Genomic DNA, 25,365 nt, shown 5'->3' on the forward strand with positions numbered 1-25,365 from the left:
AACTGTGACGATGCTCCATATGCCCGCTATTTGATTAATAGTCGCTTGTGAGGAACGGTATGAAAAGCCTTCTGGCAATCTAGGAATATGGAATCGATCTGAGATCCATTGTCGACAGCACTCATTACTTCATGGGAAAAAGAGCTAGCTGTATTTCACAAGAACGATATTTCCTGAATCCGTGTTGGTTATGTATCAATAAGTCATTTTCTTCTTTTGTCTTGTATTCACGGCCCTTGCACGAAATGAACATTGGTGTCAGTAGAATCGTTCTGCAGTCGACCGCAAACAGTGATTCCCGAAAAGAACGTCGTCTTCTCTCCAGGAATTCCCATTTGAGTTCACTGAGCATTTCCGTAATACTCGAGTGTTGGTCGAAACTACCGGTAACAAATCTAGCAGAAAATTTCTGAATTGCTGGACTGTTTTCCTTTAACCCGACCTAGTTGGAAACTCTAACATTCGATTATCACTCAAGAGTGGATCGCACAAGTGTTCTGTACGCGGTGTACTTTACATATGAGCTACTCTTTCGTAGAATTCTCCCAATAACACTGAGTCGACCACTCATATTCCCTACCGCTGACTTTACGTGCTGGTTCCGTTTCATATCGCTTTGCAACGCTACACTTAGATATTTCACCGACGTGACTGATTTACACAAGCTGCTCCTGGATCCTTTTTCGCACTCACCTGCATTAACTTACATTTTTATGCAATTAGAACTAGCTGCCAATTATCACACAAAATATAAGCACTGTCTAAGTATCCTTCTAAAGTTACGACACTTTCCCGTACCGACAGGTCATCGGAAAATTTCCAAAATTGATGCTCACCCTACCCGTCAGGAAGTTCACTCACGTACAGAAGAAGAGTGGTCATATCACATTTCCCTGGCGGGCTCCTAACGATAACCTTGCCACCAATTAGCATGCGTTGTGCAGGGCAACGTACTTGGTTCTGCTACTTAAGAAGTCAGCGAGCCAGTCACGCATCTGTGAACCTATTCCACATGCCCGCATCTCCGTTAACAACATGCAGGGGATCACTGTGTGAAACGGTTTCCGAAAATCTAGAAACATTAATTCCGTCATTCCCTCTTCATTCATGTTTCGCAAGATGTCGTGCGAAAAAAGGGCAAACTGAATTTCGCGAGTGTGATGCTTCCTATATCCAAATTGATTTGTGGGCAGGAGTTTATCTGTCTCAAGGAAATTTCGCTTTATTCCCGCCGCTTGGAGCTGTGCATTGTGCGTGAAATTTGCGGTAAATACAAGCAAAGTAAGGAACAACACCGAAGCGTACTCTCAATAAAGCCAAATTCGGACTCCACTTGGACCTGGCGACTCATTTGTTTCGAACTCTTTCACCTGATTCTCAGCGCCAGGGAGGGCTATTTTTTCGTCGTCCGTACAGGTGTCTGTGCGACAGACCAAGGGCCCTTACGATCTCCTTGCGTGAATGATTAATTATTTTTCAACCCAAGTTAAACACTTCTGTTGTTCTTTCGCTTTGCCTTATTGCCACGCCAGGCGCGTCTGTGAGTGACGGAATAAAAGATGCAGACCAGCCTAGCGCTATTACGTATGACAAGAATTTTCTCGGGTTCTCGACAAAATCTTCCCTTAACGTATGCCGATGGAAGTTGTTGCAGAGTTCGCGAATCAATCTTTTACAGACAGCACGAATTTCTACTAACTCCTGATTGTCGACATCTCTACTTTCTTTTTTGAACCGAGTAGGCAACAATTTCTCTTTCCTCGACACACTCCACATTTTGCTATTAAAACCACGTCGCATGTTTGTCGTCGTTAACCCGTTTACTCGGCACATACCGCTCCAGAGTGCGGTTTATGATACTTGGAAGCTTTGCCCATAATTTCTCTTAATCCATAATATTGGAACTAAATTATGTCCATTCAGTGTCCGAGTGGGATGCTAAGAACTACTTATCTGGTCTTTCCACCACAAAAATTCTCCTAGTCTTCTCGATCGTTATATTCGTTTTAGTAACCGTCGTCGCTACGAAGATATCATTAGCACTAATCCCACATCTCGGTACCGACAGTGTAGATAAGGTCACACCTGTTTCTAATTATAGGGTCTAAAATAGAACGCCAGTTACTTGTCTCCGAAAATATCAAAACCCGGCCAGAAGTTTTAGTGTCTCATTTCCTCTTTCAATCCGCTCAGCATAGGCTTATGCAATTCGAACACATTCCACTACTCTTGTCTTATATTTGTCGGTGAACATCTTTCAACATCTTTTCAAGACAACATCCATTCCTCTCAATTTATCTTCAGTGTACTTTGCTGTATACGAGTATTCGCAGTTTCTTCGGTAAACAGTAAGGCGTTCCCTTCTTCTCCTTGAACTTCCATTTAGTTTCCAAATTTTCTTTAACTCCCTTCGGTGCTTGTTCCATGTAAAGAGTGAATAAAATTGTGGATATTCTGGAATTCTGTCTCACTCCGTTTTCAATCACTGCGTCTCTTTCGTCACCGTCGACTTTTATAATTTCAATTTGGTTCCTACACTAGGTATGTGAAGTAAGTAAACAATAATTCCGCAAAATATTCAAAAATGGACATCAGCGCGGTCCCGTTATGGCGGAAACCGCAGCCTGTAAGACTGATATGGGAACGATGTTATCTGAAATTCGGCATGCATTCAGCGATAACCACAGCTTATCTCTTCCGGTCACTTGCTTTGTGCGGGCGACCAGTGTTTCGACCGTATTTCCGCCTCACTTGTTATTCATTGTTTCACGAAACAGGTGTTCACGGGCCAGCAGAGCATATGCCGTGAAGTCTCCCTTCATTGCTGTGGTGGATTACTGAGAAATGTGATCATATTTGTGATGATAGGGGCGGGGTGGAGTGGGGGGCGTGGCGATGTTCCTCAGGCTATGTTTGTGTATACAAGTAGAAAACAGAAAAGCAATAAGAGTTGCTTGATAAAAAACAACAGATGGTCTACACCTGGCTGAACACCTTGGCAATAAAATTACTCTTTAGTTTGAGTAATTCGAAATGAGATGGACACACAAGATAAAGCGGCAGTTTTCTTCGTAAACCTTTTACAAGACGGGACAGAAGTTGAATACATTTAACTGTTCCCAGAAGTAATCATGACGATTATTAACGGATTAAGTTGGCCAAAATATGTAATAAATAATACATTATATTAGCAGTGACACACTAGTATGCAATACTTTCGCATGATGCATCACTGCTAATTAATATAGCGTGATGAAACACGGGCAATACGTAGCCAGAACTAGTACATAAGGTAACTGAAAGAAATACGCAGTGAGACGGACAGAAATGACACTTTTATTCAAAGATAATAATTATTGCATTGAATGCGCCGTGTTACATGATGGTCCTCTAGACATCACAAAAGGCAGGAAACGGTGTAAGTGAGCTCTTTAGGTTCTTATGTTGGTAACGGCGCTCTGAATGAAAATCACTGACTGTGCTGTGTCCAGTCTGTGGCTGGTTGAACTCATTGTTGGAATATACGCTTGTGTAGTGTTGGGCAGTTTGGAGGCGAACAGCGCGTAGCATTGGGCAGTTGGAAGTGAGCCGCCAGCAGTGGTGGATGTGGAGAGAGGGATGCCGGTGTTTCGAGAGGTTACTGTAAGCGGACGATCTGGACGTGTGTCCGGCAGAAAACGGAAATTTTTAGAGACGGATGTCATGATATATATATTGCTAGCTATGCCTATCAGTAGTTAGTGTCTTCAGTAGTTAGAATCTTTTATTTAACTGGCAGTATTGGCGCTCGCTGTATTGCAGTAGTTCGAGTAACGAAGATTTTTGTGAGGTAGGTGATTCATGAAAGGTATAGGTTATTGTTAGTCAGGGCTACTCTTTTGTAATGATTTTTGAAAGTCAGATTACGTTGCGCTAAAAATATTGTGTGTCAGTTTAGTATTGATCAGAATAAGTAAAGAGAAAGCTCTATGAGTACGTTGAATTTTCTGAGCTGTTTGTAAATCAAATAACATAAGAGGTTTACCAGCACAGTAATTCGTAATTTTTATAAAGGGCCGTTTCAACGGTTTTTGTGACAGACCTCCACCAGCCCGTTGGTGCATGTGGACGTGCTACAGTACCTGTCCCCAACGCACACCACACATAGCTGATGCGATTCAAGCCGGGGGAGCGGCAGACCTGTTAATTCATCAAATATTTTCACATTCTAGGAGGTCCGCCACTAGCGTTATTTCATAAAATGAAGTCAGGGACGAAAGCAGCGCTGAGAAGATGCACCTGGCGAATGAGTACAGTGCCACAACTGCGTTGACCGGTAGGTGTCCCGTGTACAAATATCTGTAGGTCACTGTGCCCCACAAACATTATGCCTTACCACACCATAACTAAAAAATCATGTCCGACAATGTTGCAGGATGCATTACATGTACCCACCTCTCACCATATGAATGTACGTAGCCGAACATGGTCGCCTTGGTGGTCCAGTCGCTATGGCATGTGGAGGCATACTGTTGCACCTCCAGATCTTTGAACACGGCAGACTCACCAGTCTACTTTATTGTGACACTGTACCCATGTGCATCTTATCAGGGTGCACTCGGCCCTGAATTCATTTCTGGAGATGGCATTGTTCGACAGCTCTGAACAGCGCAGGAGGAGGAGCTTTTGTAACGACAAGATATTTAGCGAATGGAGTTCCCGCCCGTTCTACGACTTAAACTGCATTGAGCTCGTGTGGCTTGCGTTGGAGAGGCGTATTCCAGCACGTTCACGTACACCGACGACCATCCAGCAGTTGTCAAACGGACGGACTGGTAGGGGAATGAAACGCTCTGCCATAAGACCTCCCTATAATTTTCGTTGCCACCATGGCAGCACGTTAAAGAGCATCCACTGCCGTCAGTCTTGGTCATACACCGTATCGATAACCATGTCTTCATTCTGTAATGTACAGGTGCCATGACGAATAGCGGTAACTTCAGTGTAGTCATTGTCTTTGAAAAAAAAAAGAGTCATTTCTCCTCTTCTCTTTGCATATTTCCTTCACTTTTGTATGATACTGTAGCAGTTCTTATCAAATATGGCCCACGTTTCATCGAGCTAACTGTATATTAAATGGTAGTGGCATATGATGCTGGACAGTTGCCTTCGTCCATGACTTTTGCACTACAGCGTATTTCTGATACGGTATGATACGTCTCCTTAGAAAAATTGTACATGACTATGCTTAAACTGACACACAATATTTTTAGCGCAACGGAATCTGACTTTCAACATTCCCTACAAAAGAATGGCCCTGACTAACATTAAACTATTCCTTTCACAAATCACTTACCTCACAAAAATTTTCGTTTCTCAAGCTACTGCAATACAGCGATCGCCACTACTGCCAGCTAAATAAAAGATTCAAACTACTGAAGGCACTAACTACTGATAGGCATAGTTAGCAAATGAAAGATTTTGATAGAGAATAAACAATGTATTTACCTTAATATTGTTCAAAAGTCATAATATATATAGCAGTTCATGACATCCAGTCTTACAAAGTTACTGTCTCTGTCCAGATTATCCGCTCTCACAACTTCGCCATCTCTCTCCCCACATCCACCACTGCTGGCGGCTCACCTCCAACTGCGCTACGCGCTGTTAACATCCAGCTGCCCAACACTGTAACGGCCGACAACAATGCCAACTAGTCACAGACTGCACACAGCACAGCCAGTGATTTTCATACAGAGCGCTACGTGGCGTTACCAATAAGAAAACCTAAATAGCCTACTTACAAATGAGAATCGAGAAGTAAATGCCTGGCTTCTAACATGAACTTTAGTGAATGAAGAACTATTTTCAGACTGTTCTCATCAGAGTACAATTTTTAGGACCACATGACGACAGCATACAGAAAATGAGTCTCAATTAAACTGAACTGTGATCATATATGCGAAAGTTTGGAAGCACGCACTAATATCGAAAAAGTATCATGATTATCGATCCCAAACACCCAAATTACCGGCTTGAAGGTAAATTTTAGGGTGTGGTACGTCAAACAAAGGTAAGAACCAAATGAACTTCGAGCAAAATGCACCAGTTGCGAACTGACCGAGGCCGAACAGATGAAAATGGTTCAAATGGCTCTGAGCACTATGGGACTTAACATCTGAGGTCATCATTCGCCTAGAACTTAGAACTACTTAAACCTAACTAACCTAAGGGCACCACACACATCCATGCCCGAAGCAGGATTTGAACCTGCGACGGTAGCGGTCGCGCGGTTCCAGACTGAAGCGCATAGAACCGCTCGTCCACTGCGGCCGGCGCCGAACAGATAAAAAATAAAGGTTAGAGTTAAGCAGAACAAACATCTGGTTGAGTCATTAAATTTTACAATAAAATACCAACAAGTGACTATTATTTATTTGATCGCTTACCGAATATTATTTACATTTTGATATTTTAAAAATAATTGTTTTCTGTTTTTCTTCTAGTGTAATGTTAAGTTTGGTGCAAAATGGTTGTAGAATATGGTGGGTAATATTTGACCTGCGTCTCTGTAAAGCTGAGAATCGCTGGCGTAGCGCTTTGGCAAGCTTTTCATGAATACTATCAAATGTTTTCCATGCGTTACATTGGCGGATAACAGCTTTGACTGCTTTATTTCTCAAGTTACTTTCATTAAATAACTGTGCAGTGACAGACACTCCTAGATTCTTCGTACATCAGCGATAGGTCACGGCTACCCAGCAAACTTTACAGAAATGGGCTCAGATCGCGTCCCTTCTCAAAGCATACGGATCCGTGTTACTGGCGTAACAGAAGTGTTTCCAAATGTGGCGTAACCTCCTAGTTGCTGTAGCGGTTCACTTCCTCGCTTGATACGTCAGTGTCGATTGCTTCAGTAAAACTCAAAGCTCATGGTGAAAGTATAATTTACTCATCCATCAGATGTTCAGGTACGACTATGGTGCGAAAACCAAAACTATTTGCTTTTCAATCAATGTATCGTGATAAATGTAAAGGGTGATCGAAAAGTTAAGCATATCAAAAAATAATCACACATATAATTTAATATCCTCGCATACATTGCTTAGTTAGGTGCATGTTCCCTAGATCATCTGAATGTTTCTTTTCTCGAAATGAGTCAATGTATAGGATCTGGATACATGACTGTTGTTAACATTAATCACATATTTTAAGTCCTAGTTGTGCAACTACACTTAAAAATGTGTATGGTTTCCCACCTAAGAGTCATCAGGCTAGTTTTCTCTTGTGTTTTGCCAGGTATTCGCAATCTCGTTATTGCAATGTGCAACTGAAATCAACCCAAACACATATAGCTCATCAAGTCTTCCATGCGACACCCAGTGTAGATGGAAAACGTTGGTTTATTTCCCTGTACAAAGAAAATGATTTTTAAAAACGGAGTTTTACGTGCTTATTCGGTAGAGCGATTCTAATCTGGTCTAGTGCGATTTACGTTTTATCGATTTGTATCAAAAGGGACAGCAAAATACGGAGAACAATCAGTACTCGACAATTTGACCCTGGGCCGCCCTAACTGTTGCCGCCAATCAGTGTACGCTGCTCAGTCGCTGCTATTGTACTGAGTGTGCTTCGTGTTTTACGTCCCTGTCGACACAAATGATGAAGTGTGTACTGCACTAGACTAAGTTGGAACCACTCTATCGAATTAACGAGTAAAATTCCGCTTTAAAAATCATTTTGTTTGCAGCGGGAGACAAACCGAAGCTTTCCGTCGACAGTGTACTTCGCATGAAAGACTTTATGAGCTGTATTTGTTGGTCTGCCTGCAGCTACACACTTCAAAAATGACTTTCCAAATACCTGCGGAAACACAAAGCTAAATGGGCCTGACGGCTCTTGAGGGAGACACTCGATATTTACTCCACTGAGGTGGCACAAGTCATGGGACAGCGGTATGCACATATACTGATGGCGTTAGTATCGCGTACACAAGGTATGAAACGGCGCTGCAGTGGCGAAGCTCTCATTTGTACACAATTGATTCATGTGAAATGATTTCTTAATCATAGCTAACACTTGGTTTAAGAATCATGAAAGAAGGTTGTATGCGTGGAAGAACCCTGGAGATACTAAAAGGTATCAGATAGATTATATAATGGTAAGACAGAGATTTAGGAACCAGGTTTTAAGTTGTAAGACATTTCCAGGGGCAGATGTGGACTCTGAACACAATCTATTGGTTATGACCTGTAGATTAAAACTGAAGAAACTGCAAAAATGTGGGAAATTAAGGAGATGGGACCTGGATAAACTGAAAGAACCAGAGGTTGTACAGAGTTTCGGAGAGAGCATAAGGGAACAATTGACAGGAATAGGGGAAAGAAATACAGTAGAAGAAGAATGGGTAGCTCTGAGGGATGTAGTAGTGAAGGCAGCAGAGGATAAAGTAGGTACAAAGACGAGGGCTGCTAGAAATCCTTGGGTAACAGAAGAAATATTGAATTTAATTGATGAAAGGAGAAAATATAAAAATGCAGTAAATGAAGCAGGCAAAAAGGAATACAAAGGTCTCAAAAATGAGATCGACAGGAAGTGCAAAATGGCTAAACAGGGATGGCTAGAGGACAAATGTAAGGATGTAGAAGCTTATCTCACTAGGGGTAAGATAGATACTGCCTACAGGAAAATTAAAGAGACCTTTGGAGAAAGGAGAACCACGTGTATGAATATCAAGAGCTCAGATGGCAGCCCAGTTCAAAGCAAAGAAGGGAAGGCAGAAAGGTGGAAGGAGTATATAGAAGGTTTATACAAGGGCGATGTACTTGAGGACAATATTATGGAAATGGAAGAGGATGTAGATGAAGACGAAATGGGAGATACGATACTGCGTGAAGAGTTTGACAGAGCACTGAAAGACCTGAGTCGAAACAAGGCCCCCGGAGTAGACAACATTCCATTAGAACTACTGACGGCCTTGGGACAACCAGTCCTGACAAAACTCTACCAGCTGGTGAGCAAGATGTATGAGACAGGCGAAATACCCTCAGACTTCAAGAAGAATATAATAATTCCAATCCCAAAGAAAGCAGGTGCTGACAGATGTGAAAATTACCGAACTATCAGTTTAATAAGCCACGGCTGCAAAATACTAACGCGAATTCTTTACAGACGAATGGAAAAACTGGTAGATGCAGACCTCGGGGAGGATCAGTTTGGGTTCCGTCGAAATGTTGGAACACGTGAGGCAATACTGACCTTACGACTTATCTTAGAAGAAAGATTAAGAAAAGGCAAACCTACGTTTCTAGCATTTGTAGACTTAGAGAAAGCTTTTGACAATGTTGACTGGAATACTCTTTTTCAAATTCTAAAGGTGGTAGGGGTAAAATACAGGGAGCGAAAGGCTATTTATAATTTGTACAGAAACCAGATGGCAGTCATACGAGTCGAGGGGCATGAAAGGGAAGCAGTGGTTGGGAAAGGAGTGAGACAGGGTTGTAGCCTCTCCCCGATGTTATTCAATCTGTATATTGAGCAAGCAGTAAAGGAAACAAAAGAAAAATTTGGAGTAGGTATTAAAATTCATGGAGACGAAGTAAAAACTTTGAGGTTCGCCGATGACATTGTAATTCTGTCAGAGACGGCAAAGGACTTGGAAGAGCAGTTGAACGGAATGGACAGTGTCTTGAAAGGAGGATATAAGATGAACATTAACAAAAGCAAAACGAGGATAATGGAATGTAGTCAAATTAAATCGGGTGATGCTGAGGGAATTAGACTAGGAAATGAGACACTTAAAGTAGTAAAGGAGTTTTGCTATTTAGGAAGTAAAATAACTGATGATGGTCGAAGTAGAGAGGATATAAAATGTAGACTGGCAATGGCAAGGAAAGCGTTTCTGAAGAAGAGAAATTTGTTAACATCGAATATAGATTTATGTATCAGGAAGTCGTTTCTGAAAGTATTTGTTTGGAGTGTAGCCATGTATGGAAGTGAAACATGGACGATAACTAGTTTGGACAAGAAGAGAATAGAAGCTTTCGAAATGTGGTGCTACAGAAGAATACTGAAGATAAGGTGGATAGAGCACGTAACTAATGAGGAGGTATTGAATAGGATTGGGGAGAAGAGAAGTTTGTGGCACAACTTGACTAGAAGAAGGGATCGGTTGGTAGGACATGTTTTGAGGCATCAAGGGATCACAAATTTAGCATTGGAGGGCAGCGTGGAGGGTAAAAATCGTAGAGGGAGACCGAGAGATGAGTACACTAAGCAGATTCAGAAGGATGTAGGTTGCAGTAGGTACTGGGAGATGAAGCAGCTTGCACAGGATAGAGTAGCATGGAGAGCTGCATCAAACCAGTCTCAGGACTGAAGACAACAACAACAATATGGCTGCGCGATGGGAATTAACAGACTTTCTAGGCGGAATGGTAGTTGGTTAGTGGACATTCGCTACTGAAGTTCGCCATCAATAATCTCTCAAAACCTGAGAAGAATTGACCTTTATTAGCAATCAGAAATGCCGAGGTTTTAAATTTCAAGTTCAAGAGATCGTTCACACAGGAAAATCGTACAGACATACTGTCGTTTGACCATCGAGCACACTCCCGTGGGAACGTCAAAGTAATCGGCATTTCTGGCATAGAGATACCGCTGACGATTTTAAATCACGTAAATCACAATTTCTGGATGAAATCCCAGACCAGTTTTTCAAAGAGTATTCTAGAGAACTGGCCCATAATTTAGGTTACATTTATCGCGAATCTCTCGACCAGCGGAACACTGAGCAACTGGAAAGAAAGCTCAGATGACGTCTGTGTATAAGAAGGGCAAACGAGTGGACACGCAAAATTACAGACCAATATCCAAAACATCGGGTTGCTGCAAAATCCTCGAACATGGTATAAATACAATAAATTTTCTTGAAACAGAGGAGCTTATGTCCAAGAATCAGCATGGTTTTAGAAAACATCGCTGCTGTGAAGCTCAACTTCACATTTTCTCACATGATATACTGCTTACTATGGGTGAGCGGCAACAGACAGATGCCATGTTTATAGATTTCCGTAAGGCTTTTGACACGGTGCCTCATTGCAGGTTGTTAACGAAGGTACGAGAATATGGGATAAGTCCACAGATATGTGATTGGGTCAAAGATTTCTTAAACTATAGAATTTAGTATATCCTCGATGACGAGTCTTCACCCGGAGACAAAGGTATCGTCAGGAGTGAACTAGGAAAGAGTCATAGGACTGATTTTATGCCTTATATTAATATACCATGTGATCAGAAGTATCCGGGCATCTGGCTGAAAATGACTTACAAACTCATGGCACCCTCGATAGGTAATGCTGGAATTCAATATGGCGTTGGCCCACCCTTAGCCTTGATGACAGCTTCCACTCTCGCAGGAATTCGTTCAGTCAGAAGCTGGAATATTTATTGGGGAATGGTAGCCCATTCTTCACGGAGTGCTGCACTGAGGAGGGGTATCGTCGGTCGGTAAGGCCTGGCACGTCGTCGGCGTTCCAAATCATCCCAAAGGTGTTCTTGAGGATTCAGGTCAGGACTCTGTGCGGGTCAGTCCATTAGAAGGATGTTATTGTCGGGTAACCAGCCCGCCACAGTTCTTGCATTATGAACAGGTGCTCGATCGTGTTGAAAGATCCATTCGCCATCGCCGAAATGCTCTTCAACAGTGGTAAGCATCAATGTAGGCCTTTGCTGTGGTAGTACCACTCAAAAAAAACAAGGAGTGAAAGCTCCATCCATGGAAAAAAGTGGTTCACATGGCTCTGAGCACTATGGGGCTTAACTGGTGAGGTCATCAGTCCCCTAGAACTTAGAATTACCTAAACCTAAGTAACCTAAGGACATCACACACATCCATGCCCAAGGCAGGATTGGAACCTGCGACCGTAGCGGTCGCGCGTTTCCAGACTGCAATGCCTAGAACCGCTAGGCCACTCCGGCCGGCCTCCATGCAAAACACGGCCACATCACAACATATCCATGCCCTGACATGGGATCGCCGCATTGTGTACCGTGATTCGTCACTCCACACAACGTTTTCCCGCTGTTCAATCATCCAATGCTTATGCTCCTTACACCAAGAAGCGAAGCGTCGTTTGGCATTTACTGGCGTGGTGTAAGCCTACGAGCAGCCGCTTGGCCATGAAATCCAAGTTTTCTCACTTCCCGCCTAACTGTCGGGAATTCCTGAGCGATGGTCTGGATGGCCTATTACACAATACGACCTTCTTCGTCTGTCGGCGATCTGTGTGAGTCAACAGTAGAGGTCGGCCAGTTCGCTTTTGTGCTGTACGTGTCCCTTAACATTTCCACTTCACTATCACATTGGAAATAGTGAACCTAAGGATCTTTAGGAGTGTGAAAATTTCGCGTACAGACGTATGACACAAGTGACACCCAATGACCTGAACACGTTCGGAGTCCGTGAGTTCCGCGGAGCGACCCGTTCTGCTCTCTCATGATGTCTAATGACTACTGAGTTCGCTGATGTGGAGTACCTGGCAGTAGGTTGCAGCACGATGCACCTAATATGAAAAACGTATGTTTTGGGGGATGTCAGCATACTTTTGATCATATAATGTAAATGATTTGGCGAACATGGTAGGCAGCAATCTGCGATTTTTTGCTGAAGGAGCTGTGTTGTACGGTAAGGTGTTGAAGTTGAGTGACTGCAGAAGGGCACAAGGTAACTTGGACAAAGTTTCTAATTAGTGTGATGAATGGCAGTTGGTTCTAATTGTAGAAAAATGTAAGTTAATATGGATGAAAAGGGAAAACAAACCAGTAATGTTCAGATACAGCATTAGTATTGCCCTGCTTGACACAGTCAGGTTGTTTAAAAGCGATAAGAAATAGAACGCGCATGTGAGGACTGTAGTAGGAAAGACGAATGGTAGACTTCGGTTTATTGAGTGATTTCTAGGAAAGTGTGGTTCATCTGCAAAGGAGACCGCATATAGTTTGACCTATTCTTGAGTACTGTTCCAGTGTTTGGGATCAGTACCAAGATGGATTCAAGGAAGACATCGGAGCAATTCAGAGGTGGTCAGCTAGATTTGTTACTGCAGGTTCGAACAGCACGCACATGATGCAGAGATGCTTCGGGAAGTCAAAAGAGAATCCATGGAGGGAAGGCAATGTTCTTTTCGAGGAACACTACTGATAAAATATAGAGAACGGGCATTTGAGGCTGACTGCAGAACGAGACTCTTGCTTCCAACATACATTGCGCGTAAAGACCACGAAATAAGACACGAGGAATTGGGGCTCATAAAGAAACACATAGACAATCGTTTTTCCAACATTCTGTTTGCTAGTGGATCAGAAAGGAACTGACTAGTTGTGGTATGGGGTACCCTCCGCCATGCGCAATAAGGTGAGTTGCGGAATATCGATTTAGATGTAGACAAAGATTGTTGAAGCTGTCATTGACTCAGAGAAGAGTTCAGTATGCAGCAACAAAAACTTTTGATCATTTCCCCAATAACATAAAATGTCTGACGGGTAACAGAACAAGTTTCATATCTAATTCATAACCACTTTTCGTAGACAACTCCACTGACGAATTTTTACTTAAAAACTGGTAGCCAGTAAAAAAAGTGTAGTAGCATTCGTAGGACTAAAAATAATAAAGTGTTCATTAATGTATAACTAATCATGTATGTATATTCTGTAAACCGACCCGTCCTCCTCATTTCGATAAAAGTAACGTTCAAATGATCCATGGAACACGTGACTAACCAATTAAGAGCGAAAACATCACGAGCCACAACTACCTTATGAGGAACAGGATTGGTGACCGTATAGGCTCTTTGGTTGTCGGAAGCGGACGATCATCTTGACAAAGTAGTTTAGGTGGCATGGGATGTGTGCACTGTTCTTCACCCAGGCGTCGACTGGTCACCGTGTTGCCAACACAGGACACGGACGTAATCGGCTGCGCCCATCCACACACTCCCAGTCGGTATAGTTCGCCTGTGCCTGATAGATTCCAGTAAACGCCGTTCTCTCTGCAAACGCGGCACTCGCCAATGACCGGCACTGGTGCTAAGGCAGAAACTGTTCTCATGAGTAAACACAACTCTGTCCCATTGATCTCTCAAGTTGCCGGTTACTCTGCTCTGCTATAAGCGGGCTGCAAGGTGATGTGGGCAGGAATCCAAACGAGGGCATCCTTCGCTCGTAGACCAGCTTCTAGCGACGCTCCCTGATGGTACCAGCTAACGCCCTGAGACCAGAGTTGTCCACAATTGTTGTTGCGGTCGCCGTACCCTCATTGTTCGTCTTACGTGGATCTTTCACTCAATATAGTGTTGTTGTCCGAAGCAGATCGACTAGGCTGTTTACCTTTCTCGGACCTCCAGCATCAACGGCGGTACCCAGCAGACTTCGTGCTAATACGCTAAGTTATTCTTTTGAGGAACTCTCATACGTCTGCCTGACACAAGATAGGCCCTCAATGAAATTCATTTTACTCCACGAAATGATATGCTCCAGCCCTCATGATCTGATTGATTTGCTGTGTCGAGCAAGTGAACATTACAGTTTCAACAAGTGAGACGAAGTAGATAGGTTATGAACTTTATCATGCGAAATAGCCTCAGACTTCAAGAAGAATATAATAATTCCAATCCCAAAGAAAGCAGGTGTTGACAGATGTGAAAATTACCGAACTATCAGTTTAATAAGTCACGCCTGCAAAATACTAACGCGAATTCTTTACAGACGAATGGAAAAACTAGTGGAAGCAGACCTCGGGGAAGATCAGATTGGATTCCGTAGAAATATTGCAACACGTGAGGCAATACTGACCCTACGACTTGTCTTAGAAGCTAGATTAAGGAAAGGCAAACCTACGTTTCTAGCATTTGTAGACTTTAAGAAAGATTTGACAATGTTGACTGGAATACTCTCTTTCAAATTCTGAAGGTGGCAGGGGTAAAATACATGGCGCCAAAACCTATTTACAATTTGTACAGAAACCAGATGGCAGTTATAAGAGCCGAGGGACATCAAAGGGAGGCAGTAGTTGGGAAGGGAGTGAGACAGGGTTGTAGCCTCTCCCCGATGTTATTCAATCTGTATATTGAGCAAGCAGTGAAGGAAACAAAAGAAAAAAATCGGAGTAGGAATTAAAATCCATGGAGAGGAAATAAAAACTTTGAGGTTCGCCGATGACATTGTAATTCTGTCAGAGACAGCAATGGACTTGGAAGAGCAGTTGAACGGAATGGACAGTGTCTTGAAAGGAGGATATAAGATGAACATCAACAAAAGCAAAACGAGGATAATGGAATGTAGTCGAATTAAGTCGGGTGATGCTGAGGGAGTTAGATTAGGAAGTGAGACACTTAAAGTAGTACATGAGTTTTGCTATATGGGGAGCAAAATAACTGATGATGGTCGAAGTAGAGAGGATATAAAATGTAGACTGGCAATGGCAAGGAAAGCGTTTCTGATGAAGAGAAATTTATTAACATCGAGTATAGATTTAAGTGTCAGGAAGTCGCTTCTGAAAGTATTTGTATGGAGTGTAGCCATGTATGTAAGTGAAACATGAATGATAAATAGTTTGGACAAGAAGAGAATAAAAGCTTTCGAAATGTGGTGCTACAGAAGAATGCTGAATATTAGATGGGTAGATCACATAACTATTGAGGAGGTGTTCAATAGGATTGGGGAGAAGTTTGTGGCACAACTTGACTAGAAGAAGGGATCGGTTGGTAGGACATGTTCTGAGGCTTCGAGGGATCAGCAATTTAGTATTGAAGGGCAGCATGGAGGGTAAAAATCGTAGAGGGAGACCAAGAGATGAATACACTAAGCAGATTCAGATGGATGTAGGTTGCAGTAGCATGGAGAGCTGCATCAAACCAGTCTCAGGACTGAAGACCACAACAACAACAACATATCTCCCTATTCTGTGAGCAGGGCTGCTGTTATTCATTTATTGCCCCGTGTCAGTATCCCATGAGATACACTGTCGGAAAAAATAGAGTAACCTTTTAGATGTTTCAAAGTCACTCACGATTTATTGTTGCAACAGTGGATATGGAGTACAGGAAATGGTTACATGAGTAGCACGAGCGGTTCTGAGGTACCAGGAAACGACCCATGCTGCAACACCCATGTCTGCTTTCATCGCTGAAGACCATGGCGCGTCATTCCGTCTTCCAAGCGATTGCCTGGCGGCGCCATCGATCCATGCATGTCAGTGCTCTGGTGTGAGTGGAATACTGGCTAGAGATATGCGTACCTGTGGTACCGCAGCTAATAATCGTTTCACAACAGTTCGTATTGACACATCTGGCTTCACAAGCCATCTTATCTGTACTGTGGTAGCTGTACCATCTGCACTGCTGCCTTTACAATACCACGGTTCTGGTGAGCGACTGTGCTGCGTGGGTGTCCAGAAACTCGCCTACGGGTGGGAAAATGTTCACCTGACCATGATGCCAGCATGTTTGCACAACTCACCCAGTACGTCTAACTTGTGTTGAAATTCTCCTAAAGGACTATCTCGCCACTCGGGAGGCCACAGTTTGACCCCTTTCAAGTTCGCTCCATTTGGCTATGGGAAACATGAGTGCATCTCCATGGCGTGTATGCCTGCTTTCTTAACGCGCTTGCACCATACTGGCCTTGTAACTGTGAACATTCCCTATCAAAGGGTACACGCAGTTCGTGCCCTGCCAGCTAAATCAGTAGGATGTTTGGCGGACGACGTTGCAACTGTTATCAGTACATCTACAGTCCCCCAAATCGCATATGAAATCATCGAATTACAATCGACGTCGTCTTTCCAGGTTCATTTCTTTCCGGCAGTTTATATTGTTTATTTGCAGTGTGTGTGTAGGGACGTTCAGCTTTCTTTTTTTTTTTAATTTTCTTGTGTATTTTTTCCCAATTCAGCTTACCTCACAACGCTAGCCTGCTGTCGGTTTGCAGCAACTTATTTAAATGTCACGTGCTATTTTCATACTTTCGTAAGCGCCTAATCACGCTCAGATTCCTTTGGCTGTAGTGCAGTCTCTTTGAGCTGTAGTGTATTACGCATCACCTGATCGTCTAAGGAGCTTTCAGTGCTGTGTTGCAGCGGCACCCAACGAGGAGAGGCGCTTCTTCTCATTCCACGACTGGGGCGTGTCCGTGTACGAGCCGACGGCGTGCCGCCTCTACCACCAGATACAGGCCACCGACATCATACCAGGAACGCAGGTACTGCCGCCACTCAGCACCAACGCCATACGCTTTAGAGAACACACTACAGCTTGCCCATAAAGTTCAGATATCATTCCAGCAAATCTTATCTTGGGAACCATTAGAGATAGAGCACAGCGAATTGTTGTAAAACGTTTAGCAGTTTTCAAAGATTTCTTTTTCTGTTACGCCAGAATATCTATGAGTGCCCCTACTCGTCCCTCATACAATATCAACGCGCTATTCCAGTTGTGCCCATGTACAGGTGAGCATTACAGCGTCAACAGCTCTGATTGCTTTATTGATGATTGCGCAAAGAGCAGCCCACAAAAAAGAAGTGTAATTGCACGACATTGGGAGAGAGCAGGGTATCATATGATGAGACCATCAGCTCCCACCCACTTCACAGAAACTGTCACTGGATCATCCAGCACGTTCTAACTCCAGTGTGGGTATGCACCTTCGTGCTGAAAGATGATAGACGGTTGCATCTCCTACATCCGTGGTAGCAGTAACTGTTCAAGTATATCCAGAAAAATGTTTTCCATTATGATTTTTTCTCCGAAGAAAAATAGACCTATCACGTTGTCTTGTACTAGACCACACCAAACATTAAGCTGTCAAAGATTTGCCCATGTGTGCAGTGTGGGCTATCGGAGCCCAGATCCTAATTTGGCGACTCAATTGTCTGGAAATATGGAACTCTGTTTCGTCTGAATACAAGAACTTCTTCAGGTAGTCATTGTCAGTATCTATGGAGGTCAGTCCGGTTCACACGAGCACATAATGCAAAGGACGATCGGTTGGTTGCCGTACTTGAACCGTTTGCACTTTGTTCGCAAAAAAGCGTAAACGCCTCTGTAACACTTCACGGACGGCCGATCTTGCTTCCTGCAATTCGCGTTGTGCACGATGAACTGACTTCTGTGAGCTGCGTTGAAATGCAAGTTGCACTCTGTCAGCATGTGCTTGAAACAACGAGGGACGTCCACTTCGTGGAAAGTCTCAGACACTGCCTATCTCATTAAGATTTTTGAACCATCGCATTATGCTTGTTTCTGGCGATGGTGCGCTCCCACACTGTTGTCGATAATTCCGCAGTACCGTTTTCGCAGATTTGGATTTTGCATACCAGATGACACATTGCAACTTATCCTGGTTTGTCGCCATTTTGATGCACTCCAAGTCAGGTTTGCAACGCATTACAAAGGAAAAACACATTGAGAAGTTATTATTTCCTGAAATGGCATCGGGACTCTATGAACGCACACTACTTTCAATATACAATATCACTGCACATTGCATGAGAAAAGTAGATACTTGATTGCATAGAGCCTAAAATCAGTTTGATCAACAGACATGTTCTTAACCAAAGTGAATGTGAGTGGGCATTTCAGGGATCAATGTGCTTCTCAGCGAACTGAGGAAATCGGGTAGTGTTCAAGAGGAGTGATAATTGAGGAGTATGTAGCAGGGCAATTCTTGTCTTGAAATATTTCTCTTGTTTCAATTTCAATCCGGTACCTACAACGAAGTACCAGGATTCTAAAAGCTATAAGGCAATGATATAGTCATTTGCCCAGAGTGTTCAGTCTTTATGTCGTACTTTAGGGATGGGATAAAAATTTAAAATGAAAGGATATCAATATTCACTAATGACGTTGGTAGTGAAAGTGAGTAAGAATCATGTGACCTGCTGAATGGAATGAACAGTCTAACGCGAACAAAATGTGTATTAAGAGAAAACCGAAAATAGACGAAAGTAATGAGGATGGTCAGAAATTAAGTTAGCGACAAATTTAACATAAAATATTTGGACCAAACACTACACGAACTAAAGCAATTCTGCTACGTTTGAAGCTATTAGCACATGAAGAAAAAGCATGGAGGATATAAGAAACAAACAAAGAGGGCATAACTCTTTAAAAGAAGCCTTCAGCTATAAAATACCGATTTTAAGGAAGAAGCGACTCATGGACCCTGGGAAAACGGGAAAAGAAGAGAATGAAACAGTTTGAGACGTGCTGCTGCTGAAAGCTTCTCAAAGTTGTGTGTGCTAAAAGGATGAAAAATGAGAAGGTTCTCCACAGAATTGCTGAGGAAAGGAATATTTGCTAAGCATCGACAGAAAGAAGGGTCAAGATGATAGAAAGTGGTTTAAGACGACAAGGGATAATTTTTATACTACTAGAGGGAATTGTAGAGGATAAAACTGCAGGAGAAGGCAGAGACTGAAACATATGACTTGTAGAGGAAGGAAGAATATAATCAACAAATAATTGAGGATGTTGTGTTCAAGTGCTACAATGAGATGAGGAGTTCGCAGTTATGCTGTAGTTTTATTCATACAAATGATTTCGACTTTAGCACAGGCCATTATCCACTTGAAAATGTGCATTGCCATCGAAAATTGTACATTTTGCTATGTGACTGTGGTGTTCTGGTTAGTACTTAATAAAAATTGTAATGACTCGGAAGTTAAATCGAAACCGACTGTGTAAATAAGTCAACAACATAATTACTAGCTGGAGTGTTTATTTTCAGTAAGTAGAAAATAACTAATTTAATGCTCGCTACAGACGTTCATTTTTATTAGCAGTATTGTTATAGTTACTGAAGTTGGTCCTACTGAGGGCGTAAAAGATCTCTACAAAAGACAAGATGTCATCCTTAATTTCGCGTTTTCCACCGCGGAAACAAATATAACAAACTAACATTCCGTATTCCTTCCTCTCGAGATATCTCCTTTGTCCACACTTTTCTACTTTTCGTAAAGATAATATACTGACAAGGGGAGGCCACGACGTTTGGAATCCGGATTTGCTTCAAACTTCCTACACTCGTAGTACTCCACGAGGACAGCAAAATGTGTAAGCAGTAGCTCGTACTTCTCAAGCGCTACTGAGAAAATCACAAGATAATTTCCGTCGTCGAATGTATGTCGCTGCGTGGCCATTTTAACCATAAAGCGGCTGCAGCTGAGTGGTGCCGGCACGGTAGCTCAGGGTGTAGGGTCACAGCGTTAGCCACCTTTTATAATAAAAGAACTGAGCGAAGGGATCATCGAACAAACTGAACGGATGTCATCGGACGTCCACCTTGAACAAATTCAGTGAGCAATATAGAACAATTTTTTTAAGTGTTTGGCGTTCAAGCCGCTGGATGACTTTATGTGTTTGGTCGTTTAATAGTCGATAGTTATGAATATTATATTATTTGTGAAGATAAAAATTATTAGACTGCCAAATAACATTGTAAATTTAATAAAAGTTCATCCGATTACACGTATTTTCCCATTATATCAATTGTAATATAAATAGTAAAGAAAATGACCGTGTTGGAAACTAAAAAAAACTGACGAACGGAGCTCAATCCAGCGGCTTGGTCGCCAACCACTTAAAAAAATTGTTCTATATTGTTGGCTGAATTTGTTCAGGGCGGACGTCCGATGACACCGGTACAGTTTGTTCGTTCATCCTTTCGCTCAGTGTTTTTTATTAGAAAGGGAAGCTAACGCTGTGACCGAACACGCTTTTTTTTTCGCTTCTGTTCGTTGCATTTGCTCGGGGCAGACGTCGTAAGATATCCGTTTAAGTTCGTTGTTGATCGATTAACTCAGTTTTTTTGTTACAGAGGGCTGCTAACCCTCTGACCGAACAAGCTGAGCCACTGTGCCGGCATCTGAGCTACCATGACGGCACCAATCAGCTGCAGCCGCTTCATGGTTAAAACAGCCACGCACAGAAACATATTTGACGACCGAAATTATCTTGCGTTTTTCTCAGTAACGGTTGAGAACTACGGGCTACTGCTTACACATTTTATTGTCCTCATGGAGTACTACGAGTGTACGAAGTTTATAGTAAATTCGCGATCAAAATGTCATGGGCTCCCCTTGTGAGTTGCACGAATATAATTCAAATTTCATGTTAATATATTATGTGTAGTACGAACATAAATAAATTTATGTGCAACATTTGCTCTGTTGTAAGCAAAGAGGAAACGAATAGGTTAATAATATATGCTATTTACATGCTACAGTTAAGTATTTAACACAGACGTGGTGGTGTGCGCGGTAGTTTCCGGTGGCGAGACGAGTGTGTTTGTGTGTGTGTGCCGTGCCAGCAGCAGTACGTGTGCGGCGACAAGGGCGCCAACTGCAGCTGGGGGCAGGCCATCAACGTGGCCAACCGCTACGTGTACGTCGCGCAGCCCCGCAACGACCGCGTCCTCGTCATCAGCAAGATACAGATGGTCGTCGTCGACGTGAGTAAGCCTTGCTCCCGCGCTTCTTCCCCTCTAGTACTCTCAGATCTTATATCGAATGCACAAAGGAATCGTACTGGCCACATTCAACGAGTTTCAATTACCACCTCGGCACAATTAACTTGCTACTTTGAAAGATAATGATGTCAGTCTTGCTACACAATTCAGCCCTCAATGCGACACCTTTTTACTGACCATGCATGACTTGGCGGTGATCTTGGTAGCAGAAGTTTGCATTTTGGATATTCAACAAACGTTCCGCCTAGTTCTTATTCTGGAAAGGCTTTTCACACAATGGTTTCTTCACCAGTCTTGTGATTGTTGCTGCATTCGGGATGAAACCGTAACAGTTTGTGCTCAGTGGTGTGGGTGGGTAACGACGAGCTGCTGGGCTGCAGGTGGTCGTGACGGACAAGTTCCCCGTGGAGCTGCACTACGTGCCGCACCTGGACCAGGTGTGGGTGCTCAACTGGCGCGCTGAGCACGACAGCGGCGTCAAGACCATCCAGGTGATCCGCGACGCCTCGCAGAAGCGCAAACACCACACCGTGCACCCCGAGCCCATCGACGGCCAGTTCGACCTCGTCCAGGGGCTCTTCGTGCCGCCGCTGCAGGTCTGTACCTCAGCGCTCTCTACACGGCCACGGTCACAGGCTTCTTGCGAGAGACATTCCTTTTCTGTTGTCTGATGCTCTTACCGCTAAAACTGTTTACATTTACCTTGTGTACTGTTTATTACACCACTGGCCATTAAAATTGCTACACAAAGAAGAAATGCAGATGATAAACGGGTATTCATTGGACAAATATATTGCACTAGAACTGACAAGTGATTACATTTTCACGCATTTTGGGTGCATAGATCCTGAGAAATCAGTACCCAGAACAACCACCTCTGGCCGTAATAACGGCCTTGATACGCCTGGTCATTGAGTCAAACAGATTTTGGATGACGCGTACAGGTACAGCTGCCCATGCAGCTTCAACACGATACCACAGTTAATCTAGAGTAGTGACTGGCGTATTGTGACGAGCCAGTTTCTCGGCCACCATTCACCAGACTTTTTCAATTGGTGAGAAATCTGGCGAATGTACTGGCCAGGGCAGCAGTCGAAAATTTTCTGTATCCAGAAAGGCCTGTACAGGACCTGCAACATGCGGTCGCGCATTACTCTGCTGAAATGTAGGGTTTCGCAGGGATCATATGAAGGGTAGAGCAACGGGTCATAACACATCTGAAATGTAACGTCCACTGTTCAAAGCCGGGTGATACGCCAGTATGGCGATGACGAATACCCGTTTCCAATGTGCGTTCACCACGGTGTCGGCAAACACGGATGCGACCATCATGATGTTGTAAACAGATCCTGGATTCATCCGAAAAAATGACGTTTTGCCATTCGTGCACCCGTCGTTGAGTACACCATCGCAGTCGCTTCTGTCTGTTATGCAGCGTCAAGGGTAACCGCAGCCATGGTCTCCGAGCTGATAGTCCATGCTGCTGCAAACGTCGTCGAACTGTTCGTGCAGATGGTTGTTGCCTTGCAAATGTCCCCATCTGTTGACTCAGGGATCGAGACGTGGCTGCACGATCCGTTATAGCCATGCGAATAAGGTGCCTGTCATCTCCACTGCAAGTAATACGATTCCATATTCTGCTAACAGTTATTGGATCTCGGCCAACGTGATCAGCAATGTCGCGATACGATAAACCGCAGTCGCGATGGGCTACAATCCGACCTTTATCAAAGTCGGAAACGTGATGGTACGCATTTCTCCTCCTTACACGAGCCATCACAACAACGTTTCACCAGGCAACGCCGGTCAACTGCTGTTTGTGTATGAGAAATCGGTTGGAAACTTTCCTCATGTGGGCACGTTGTAGGTGCCGCCACCGGCTTCAACCTTGTGTGAATGCTGTGAAAAGCTAATCATTTGTATATCACAACATCTTATTCCTGTCGGTTAAATTTCGCGTCTGTAGCACGTCATCTTCGGGTGTAGCAATTGTAATGGCCAGTGTAGTTCATTTTATTAGAGGCGTATAGTGTGTGTGTGTGTGTGTGTGTGTAAGTGTGTGTGTGTGTGTGTGTGTGTGTGTGTGTGTGAGCGCACGCTTGCGCACACGTGTGTCTGACGGTGTGCGTAAAGGGTGCGTGATGGACAGGAAGAGATGAATGTGAAGAGGTACTGAAAAGGTGTGCTGAAAGTAAACAAATACTGTAGAAGATAGTAGGATGAAGGAAGAACAGCCTAAGAATACCTGCTCAGTAACAGATTTAGCAGGAGGAAAGTAAAAGGAAAAAGCTCAAGAGGGAGGACTAAATAGAAAAACCATAATGACAGATAGAGTGAAGCTACTGCATTTTAGTGTAATGTCAAGAAGGGATAGATATAGGATATGGTAAAATGGGTAGCCATTATTCTATAATTCCCCAAGTTTCATGTAGAACATTTAATAAAAAATAATTAATTAAAGCAAGTTTACAAAAGAACTTGAGATCTGCTCTTACTAACATATTGCACTTTGCAGGTAGGAATAACAAATAGTAGTTCTTATTGTTCTTTCCTTTCACGTTTCTCTTACGGGGTTCGCAGTGTTATGCCGCTACTCCCAGCGGACGGAATTGAAGTACCCCCTCTAGGTGCGTGTAGAGTAATCTCGTGTTTAACTGTGGGAAAGTTTTTCTGAGTGTTGGCGTAGTTTGCGTATGAGGCGCGTCGTCGCCACCAGCCCAGTATTTACCTACTTGGGTGTGGGAAACCATCTAAAAACCATATCCAGGCTGGCCGGCTGACCAACCCCATCGTTGATCAGTGAAGTGACTGTGATCTGGAATAAGCACATCTCCCAGTATCGCGGAAGTGGCGAGGTAACGCACTCAGATATCCAGTCAGGTAGCAATAGATAGATCCAGGTGAATATAGCATTGGCATGTGTCTCACACCTATACAAAGAGTCAATAAATTTTTCACATTTATGCAACAGTTTTTAGAAAACGGGGCGACCCTAATACTCCAACATAACGGAACTGTGCCGTGTTCCGTAGCATGATTGAAAATTTTCAGAAAGTGACAACTCAGGAATTTAAAACTAATGGACCAATAGAGTCTGTGGAAAATGGTCGTCCTACCAAAGACGCTGTTGTATTCAGACTCAGACATAACAAGGAACACTGACAACATTTATAGTGCATTACTACTGCAATGGGAAAGAGGAGACCAATCTTATATGCTTATATAGTCAGGACGTACAACTGGATAACATCAAGGATTTTCATACTCTAGAATGGAAGCTATTAATACCAAGCAGGCAAGATTTCTTAGGAAGATGTTGAATAACTAGAAACTGACAACAACGTTGTTCACTACAGAGATTAGTACATAATACTCTTCAGAACATCACATTCTTTCGTCACTAAGAGCAGTAAATGTTCGTCCAGAAATATGTGTAAAATGGAGGCAGGAACTGAGAAACCGATAGCACACAGAGAACAGGTTTTGGGATAAGAAGAAAGGTCGCCAGAATTAAAAATTAAGTGATCTAGCATAGGATAAAAGAGAATATACTGAATAAAATTCAGGTACGATCTTAATAACGTGCTTTATTTCACGTGTAAAAATAACGAATAGTAGTTGCCAGCTAAGTAGAAGTATCGTATGTTTATCAAAGACATATTGCGAGTCAAAAAGTTAAAGACATTACTGTAGCTGTGGTCAGACATCGTGCAAAACAATTGAAGGGTGACTTTTTTTTTAAATTGTTGTCATTGCAAAGCACAAAGTCTGTAATCTGGAACAAGGGTACGAACACCCTTCCTCGGTAATGGAGCAAGAGTACGGTGCCCTGTGATGTCACCCTCGAGCGCGACGACGCTTCAA

The 25,365-nt window shown here is 43.1% G+C and overlaps 1 protein-coding gene across 3 annotated transcripts in view; it reads left to right on the top strand.

Moving 5' to 3' along the window:
* LOC126270956 (follistatin-related protein 5-like) overlaps window positions 1-25,365 on the top strand; it is a 556,933-nt gene that overhangs the window by 482,580 nt on the left and 48,988 nt on the right. For 2 of the 3 annotated variants that reach the window (XM_049974113.1, XM_049974112.1), the window contains 3 exons: window positions 17,114-17,235; window positions 21,343-21,483; window positions 21,882-22,097. In XM_049974113.1, the coding sequence (XP_049830070.1) occupies window positions 17,114-17,235; window positions 21,343-21,483; window positions 21,882-22,097 (479 nt within the window). The remainder of the gene's footprint in view (window positions 1-17,113; window positions 17,236-21,342; window positions 21,484-21,881; window positions 22,098-25,365) is intronic. The other variant, XM_049974114.1, reaches the window with a different exon arrangement.

The sequence above is a fragment of the Schistocerca gregaria genome, chromosome 1 (assembly GCF_023897955.1).
Source record: "Schistocerca gregaria isolate iqSchGreg1 chromosome 1, iqSchGreg1.2, whole genome shotgun sequence".
Taxonomy (NCBI): domain Eukaryota; kingdom Metazoa; phylum Arthropoda; class Insecta; order Orthoptera; family Acrididae; genus Schistocerca; species Schistocerca gregaria.